At 34.4% G+C, this 8,200-nt stretch overlaps 2 protein-coding genes and 1 long non-coding RNA gene across 3 annotated transcripts; 1 reads left to right on the plus strand and 2 right to left on the minus strand.

Annotated features, from left to right (window-relative positions):
- Positions 1–516: 516 nt before the first annotated feature.
- On the minus strand, positions 517–2,162 carry LOC140826068 (uncharacterized). Its single transcript, XM_073188180.1, has one exon. It carries the CDS (start codon positions 1,930–1,932, stop codon positions 703–705), a length of 1,230 nt encoding a protein of 409 aa, XP_073044281.1. The 5' UTR covers positions 1,933–2,162; the 3' UTR covers positions 517–702.
- Positions 2,163–4,914: 2,752 nt separating this feature from the next.
- On the minus strand, positions 4,915–7,876 carry LOC140826070 (alpha carbonic anhydrase 1, chloroplastic-like). Its single transcript, XM_073188182.1, has 6 exons — positions 7,678–7,876; positions 7,328–7,548; positions 7,058–7,164; positions 6,151–6,253; positions 5,707–5,886; positions 4,915–5,158 (listed from the first exon to the last, which is right to left on the minus strand). The coding sequence occupies exons 1-6, from the start codon at positions 7,739–7,741 to the stop codon at positions 5,024–5,026; spliced, it is 810 nt and encodes a 269-aa protein (XP_073044283.1). The 5' UTR covers positions 7,742–7,876; the 3' UTR covers positions 4,915–5,023.
- LOC140826071 (uncharacterized) lies at positions 6,183–6,487 on the plus strand. The gene is made up of 2 exons (XR_012116775.1): positions 6,183–6,293; positions 6,338–6,487. It is a non-coding gene; the product is annotated as an uncharacterized lncRNA (long non-coding RNA).
- Positions 7,877–8,200: the final 324 nt, after the last annotated feature.

An 8,200-nucleotide genomic window follows, 5' to 3' on the forward strand; every position in this document is an offset into this window, starting at 1 on the left:
AAACACATGAAACTGATTTTTTAAACCAAAAGCCAATAATCATTTTTTTATCTACTGCAAACACTCCTAAGTAAGTTGGGAAATATTGTGGTAAATTAATCAACCACTTTTGACTCATCTCTCTTTTTTGTAATGATTATAAACTAGAGTTAATCCAAGTTGATTAAGACAAAGATAAAATTGATACCCTTTTTGTTGTAAACCAGTATATGCCTTTCTTTGACAAATTTTATTAATTTAATTTAGCTTGGTAAAAAATCACACCTGCCACTTTACGAACCTAGTCTGACTTTGTTGAAATAATTATATATATAAATAATTATTTGTTATATAATAATCCATAGGAGAATGAGATAAAATCACATTATTTGCTGATGTAGTATTATTTGCAATATTTAAAAAAGGGTAATTCTTCTGCTTGCAAGCACTATCTAATTCTGTCATTTTGGGTCCATGAAGGAGGAAATAGCTACATGGCACAATTCATAAGGAAATAAACAAACAGGTATTATAAAATAAATAAATAATATTTTCATTCAAGAAACAATCTTGCATCTGAGACAAAGAGAGATTCTACCCCAATGATCAGAATCCTCAGCCTTAATTTAAACAGCCCCAAGGCAAAAAAAGTTGAAAGTCATTACAAATACAAAAACTTGTAAGCAGAGTTTACACACAGAGGATAGTAGTTAACTTACATAGTTAACTACATATTGGGCACTGAATCAAACCATTCTCATTACACTCACTACACTTCACACTCTTCTTCCCATCTTCACCCAAAATCTTGCAACTCCCATTACACTCGACGCACAACACGAACCGGATCCCTGCGCACCTGATGCACCCTAGTGTTGCCCTCGGGATCCCAGCGAATAAAATGTCTAATTTACCCTCCTCATCCAGCTTGACAACTTCATCAGCCCCACCAATCAACCTGCCCTTCACAAAAACCAGTGGTACTTTCACTTCCTTGGTATTCATTAGTCCTCTGAGTTCTTCCTTGAATGCTGAGTGCATCGATACGTCGCGTTCAAACATTTGAACGTGGTGTGATTCGATTATTGTTCGGGCGATGTTACATTCCTCGAAGGTTTTCCTAATGCCCCTCAATGTGGTCGTGTATATGATGACCGAGTTTTTACCGCCCGGTGGGCATTTTTCTTTGTACAACTCGAGGATTGAATCTGAATTCCCGGAGTTCCTGGCCACTTGTGAAGTCGGGGATGATCCAACCGAAACCATTTTCTTGATCTTTTCCGCTTCTTCAGAAACCTCTTTTTCAAAAGATGCGACAAGTTCAGGATCAAATAATGGTCCTAGACTCCTCTTTGATGAAACAGCCCCAGAATCAGCCCTGAAACTATCGCATCTCTTAGTAGTCGGACTTCCTTTAATAGAGGCCCACAATCTCGGAGATGGCTTCCTAGAACTCCCCTTCAAATTATTGCATTCTTTCAACACCGTTTTCGGGCTATTCTCCGATGACCACACACCACCATTACCTCTTCCCTTGTTCTCTTTTCCCCCAAATTTTTTCAACATTCTAGGAGAACCCATTTGGTTAAAAAACTTCAGAGGACTTCGAGTATCGATATCTGAAAAACCACGTGGAAAAAGCCTCGATCTTGGGCTTTTCTTGGCCTGAACTGCATCCGGAACTTCTTCTTCAAGCCCTTCCATCAACTCCCAAGTATTAATGATCTCCGAAGGCTCTTCCCGAGGCGGTGATTTCTTTGCATCTATCGCGCATTCTTGGATCCCTCTTTTTTGTTCCGATTCTTGTTTCTGGTGTTGATTCTCTTTGTCAAGTTTGAGTACACCGTAAGTGCTCGAAGTGAGAGAAACAACATGGTCCGCGCAATCTCCATTTTTGTATCCATTTTCTTGCTCTAATTCTTTCCTAATCAGTTTCGATGAAACACAACCCATTTGATTTTCCAAAGTGGGGAATAGTTTCAGGTGGTTTTTGAAATTTACTCTGTTTCTTTTAAGACAACGAAGAAAAAAACCGTTGCCTCCGCAACGGGGGCCAACGGTCAGAAAATTCGAATGAGACTACTGAGTAACATTTGCATTAACCCTCTAAGTTTTTAGTATTTATAAAATTTACACTCAATTTTCCAATAATTGCTGGATGGGTCCACAAAAAGTCAATCGCTGGAAAAGGAAAAAGATTATATACGCAAAATTGGTCACTTTATTACTAGACTAAACGGTATATTTGAGTATTTATTAAAGTACAACTATACGAGAATGAATTAATTAAAGGCATATATAATAATATATTAATTATATACCATATGTTATGTATTAAAATCTGGAAATTTATATTATATAAAAATTATAAAACAGCGTACACAATTAAAAAGATCATGCAATAAATTAATATGTCTTGGATTTTTGTTATCTATATAGTCAATATTTGATCTTAATGCACTAAACTAATCTTGTTTTACACATAATGCCATACAATCCAATTATTTGGAGAATTGTTATTTACAAAGTCAATTCAAAATGGATTGAGATGGAAATTACTTTTTATCCAATTGTTGTAGTTCTTTTTGTTATAATATAATTATAATTATGAATTTGAATTATGTTTTGAAAATTATAATATTCGAATCTAATTGATGTATGTTGGTAATGTGCTGGCCATTTTGTTAAGTTTTAATTAAATAACAAAATGGCGAACATATATTTCAATTTTTTTTTTAATTTCCATCGTAATGATATGATCAATATTCAATCATTAATATTTTTGTTTTGGTTGTATTAATAAGAATATAAAATATTTTATAAATATGTGATGAGATTACGCCTTTGACTGGTAGTTTATACCAATTTTCTCTTTGTTCGTTGTAGAAAAAAATCGTTGAAATAAAGACAAATTTGTGAAAAATCTATTTGCCAATATTTGAATTAAGATTCAGTACTTAACTATAATTTTTAAGAATCATTACTTAAAAAGTCTATAATTTTAGTTTTAACTCCCTACAAACCCAAATTTACATTTTTATCTTTTATTATTTAAATAAATATATAATTTTCTCCACCAAAATACTTATGGTTTCTCCAACTGTCAAATTAGTACATATTATGGGGTTTCAGATTCTCCGCTATTTGAATACTCTAAATGTATAAGAAAATATTATATTTTCGAGTAATAAACACAAATTCAGTCATTGTTGGTCTTCATGAAAAATAAATTAGGATGACTTATTCATGTCATTTTATTAAAAAAAAAACATAATTCATTACTTATCATTAAATAAGATTAAGAATTTATTTTGACATATAAAATACCTATTTTGGAGTTTTAGATGCTTGATTTGGCTATTTGGATATTCCAAATGTGTAAGAAAATACTGAATTTGTAACGCTCCGGATTCGACGAATGTCCTCATTGTACTAAGACGAGTATTTCCAGGTGCTTATGCCATCACTCACATGCACTCTAAGAAACTTTCCCAGGAGATCACACATCTCAGAATTTCCCTAAACACGCTTAATCTTGGAGTTCTTATTTGATTAACTATCAAAAAAGATGCACCTTCTTGATATGAGTATCAATTATCAAATCTTTTAAGCACTCATAAACTGCACATTCTCATACCTGAACAGCTTTTTGAATCCCTCTCACCTTCGGGTGTAAGATCGATTTCATTCATGTTCTCTTCGCCTAAAAGTCTACCAAGAGCCGCTCATTGTCCGTACAACCTCACTTGTTCAAAGTCCATGAATATACATTCCAACAATGTTAATGATTCAACAATGTTACGATCTCTTATTATGCTGTTATAGATGATACCTACATGTTATTCATCGATGTAACATACATTACATGTATTATCATATTGCGTGATACTTCACATTTAATTTTTTGTTGTTTGCACTCAATTTTGCATGTCGATCAATTTTACACGTAAAGTAAGAATACGTATGTGCGAATAACAAAAATATGAATATATGAAAATAACGCCTCGTGTACTAACTTCTAGGCTCCACCTCATATTTAGTTCCACGCCTGCATGTCCATTCATTCCTTGACATGGCCTTGCATTGGCCTCTTGCATCTCGTATGGGGTGCCCTTAGGGTCTCCACTTGTTTTCGTGATATTGTTCTTAATTACCTGCAGATATATGTGTACACACAATTTTATTAAGCGTAAAGAATTCTTAACTATGTCAACTTTGAACTAATGTACCAACCAATGGAAGAGCAACATCATGGAAGAGATGAAAGCTGGTCTTCCCACGAGGCCAATTCCTTACCAGTTCTGACCATTCTTCATCCATACCAAACCAGCTTTCCGAACTGTTTAACATTTCTGAGCAAGGTCTTGATCATGCTGGAACAGTATTTTTCTACAAAGAACAGCAAGCCACCCTGATCACTTAAGAGCGTGGAACATGTTCTCTTCTCTTTTTTTCTATCTCGTTGAATTCTGAATTTATGAACTCAAAACAAAGGAGCTTATCACTTAAGAGCATGGATCATGTTCTCTTCTCTTTGTTTCTATCTCGTTGTAGCTCATTATATTACGAGAGATTTTAAAATGACCTTTACTACTTTGGTGTAGGATCTGGGATAATGTTTTATTTTAACAGTTTTTCCGTGTTAAGCACCACCGTTAAATAAATAACCCAAAATTCGAGCTTTAGAAAATTAAAATACAATCAAATTTTGTTGACAAAGAGAAAATAACACACAACAATTTCCTCTCTTTCCCCACCCTCCCCGAGGGTTCGTTTTCTGGTACAAGGTTTGTTCCATTAAAGGTTCCATAATTAACAAAAAAATCCAATGAAGAAAACTGTCTTTTTTTTTATACGTACGTAGGAGGAGAAATGAAGATGGTTTACCTTTTTGCCACTACGAATTTAACAAGATGATAGTACGCGACTGCGTAATTTTGAATTGGTGTCACAAATTCATACCAAAACAGTTATTATAAATGACTAATTCTTATTAAAACAGTAAACATATAACATAAATTACTTGTTTACATATCATATTACATTAAGTCCTAGTCTCCGCCTCGTAAAGTTCCACGTGCCGTCCATTCATTAGCTGACATGGTCTTGCGTTGCTCTTGCAACTCATATCCAGGGGTGCCCTTAGGGCCTCTACTTGTTTTCTTGATATTGTTCTCACCTTTCACCATGACATTTGCAAATACATCAAATCACAAGTTATGAATATTGAACTAATGTACATATGATCAATAAAACATTCCAAACCCTTAGTACGTAGAGTGTGTGCCATTTTTGTGAGGGGGCGGACTCACGAAATGGTTTGAATTTTTTTATTATTTTATTTTAAAAGTTATACATAAAATAATAATTCTCTGGCTTGGAAGGGAACGGCTTGTCTTCTGGTGAGGAGGAGCACCTGCAACCCTATCTCCTTTTCGCTTTCTTGATCAATATGAATGGCGTGCACAAGATGAATGAGAAAAATTACCAAAATCGTCATATTGCTTAACCTCTTTTTGATTTTGGTTATCTAAATAGAGAAAATTTGGTTTTCCTCGTGTAGGTTGACTTGTTTTGCTTTTACGATCTTATTTTAATAGTGTACTGATAAATGTCAGACGCCTCCGACAAAATAAGCCTAAAAAATAAACATTACTATACCTTGCCAAGAATGGAAAATAAGCTAACTAATTACGAGATGAATTTGACTATTTTCTAGATTAATACCTTGCCAAGAATGTGCCATATGACATTTTCAGTGCAAGGTGGGGTGGAGAATGAGCCAACATATCTATAATACTTGTGTGTCTTTTTCCTCAATTCTGTGGGATGGAAAGGCCCGAATGTAATAGGGATATCTTCATGAATCTTTACCTCATATTCAAGTTCATTTAACTTGCTCTGTATCTGCCAAAAGAAATTTAAAAGTTAACCATCATGATTACATTTATAATATATTTAATTTTTTACAGTTTATTTATCTTTATTTTGTTAGATGTTTGGAGGTCAGTTTGTACTTAAAAAAATATCATAAATCCAAATAATAATTTGACCAAAATATCCCCACATTAAATATTCTTTAGAGGTAAATGATTTAAAGTAGAACATTCAATAAATAAAATTATTTTTGTCTATTTCTTGTCAGACTTATGAAATTATTAAAAAGGGTACCTTATCAACAAGTGGATCAGGTTGTCCGAATTTGAAAAGAATGGCTACCACCGTCACACTGCTATCCTCCGCCACGTGAACCAAATGAAGCTCCGCAGCATGCCTGTGCATACTTTGTATTTTAGTTCTAATAATATATATTAGTTCTGTGATCGAGTATATATTTGTTCAAAGTTCCTTTTTCTAGAAATTATTTTCAAGTATAATATGGTTTTTTGGGGTTACAAAACGTCACTAAAACCATTGCCACCATCGAAATTATGACAGAACAATTAGGATTAGCGACGTTTCGTTTCTGATCCATGATATATAAAAATTACGACAGACTAGTGATTAATTCCACTATGGAAGTTTTTGTGCGGTTGACAGAGTAGCTAGCAAAATAATTTTGGTCAAACATTTTTTTTAAAAAAATAATATTTTTATGTGTATACGAAAATACTCAAATATATTTGGAGATATCATTTGTAAAAAATAAAGTTTGACCAAACTTATTATCCCAATAATCCCCATTCATAGGAGAGCATATCTAAATGTAATAAAATTATATTTTGGTCTTTTGATCGTATTGTCAATAAATCTATAGTCGGAGTCTATTGATTTTCATTTTTTCTTCAATTTTAGTTATTTTTATCATAATGGCGTAGTAGTGCCCTAAAATGATGAGGTGCCATTAAAAATGATGATGTGTTATCGAAATTGCAGATGTGTCACAAGACTTGGTGAAGTGGCCCGTGTCCGATGCTAGTTTAGTGCTCCGGTGAAAAAAATTAATAAAATAAAATGAATGAACTAAAGACTATAAGTTAACCGATAACATAATCAATTAAAAATGAAATCCGATGTAATTTAAATTACCAAAAATATAATTTTTTCCCCTAAAATAATCACGTATGTGTTTACGTACCGTTGTCCGTTAATTCTATGCTCCGCAGGGGCATGCCAATGCATCTGCTTCAACGTATACATCTTGTCATCCACAATCACCCCTCCCGAGTGATCAGGATAACGAATCTGCACCAAAAGTGAGTCACATAAACTTGGAATAATGCAAGCTTTGTTTTTTTTTTCAATCAAAACCACATAGAAGACGGGTTTTCACTCGATAAAATAAAACGACAGAGTCACAGAGGAGCTAAACTAAGCTCATTTAGTTCAGCCAAATTTAATAACTAACCCCAACGTTAAATTTGTTGTTAACCAAAGTAACATTTGCAGAGCCATAAAATCTGATCAGTGGCTTCAGATTCTTGTTGACAACCACTTTATCTGTCAAAATATTGATGGGAGACTGAGACTTCCCAGTCCCACACAAAGAGAAGTTCGGGTTCAGGTGCCCCCAGCTGTTCGGGCCGGTGGACCCGGTGTAAGTGAACGGGATGGCTCCATCATCGGCCCCTGGAATTTTAAATAAAAAACGATACGATTCCCGGATTCAGATTGCTGATACAGCACGGATCAAACATGTAGAACGGGTTTAGTTTCAAGACAGGTCGGTTCGAATAATATAGTGAAGAGAATAATTACCGGAGTAGATGAAAAGGAAGATAGTGGTTACGAGAAGGAAGAAAGGCGTTCTTGGAGCAGACATGATACGGCAGATTCGACGGCAGGAATTTCTTTGACTGCGTCTTTTAATGTTCGAGTGGTCGGAAAAATCACAATTTTAGTTCTATAAATCGATATGCAAAAATACTGTGCGACACAGCCAACTAAGCAAAATGAAAGGAAAACGACAAAATCCTTCTCATTTTAATTTTTTTTTTCACCTTTAATTTCATTAGGTGGATTTCCACGTCTGTCACTTGCTTCCCTTACATGAGCCACGTAACTGTAAGGACCCTATTTAGCAGCTCGAACATGCCATATAACAGTAAGGCACTATTTTATAGCTTGGACATGTAATGTCGCTGTAAGACTCTAATCGCAGTAAGGCCCTATTTGACGGTCCGAGAATGCAATATAGCAATAAGACCCTATTTTATTACCTAGGGCATTTGTTCAATCGGGAGTTTTCACATTATCTGCCGCTGTTACACCCATCAGAGGA

The sequence above is a fragment of the Primulina eburnea genome, chromosome 3, assembly GCF_022965805.1.
Source record: "Primulina eburnea isolate SZY01 chromosome 3, ASM2296580v1, whole genome shotgun sequence".
NCBI classification, from domain to species: domain Eukaryota; kingdom Viridiplantae; phylum Streptophyta; class Magnoliopsida; order Lamiales; family Gesneriaceae; genus Primulina; species Primulina eburnea.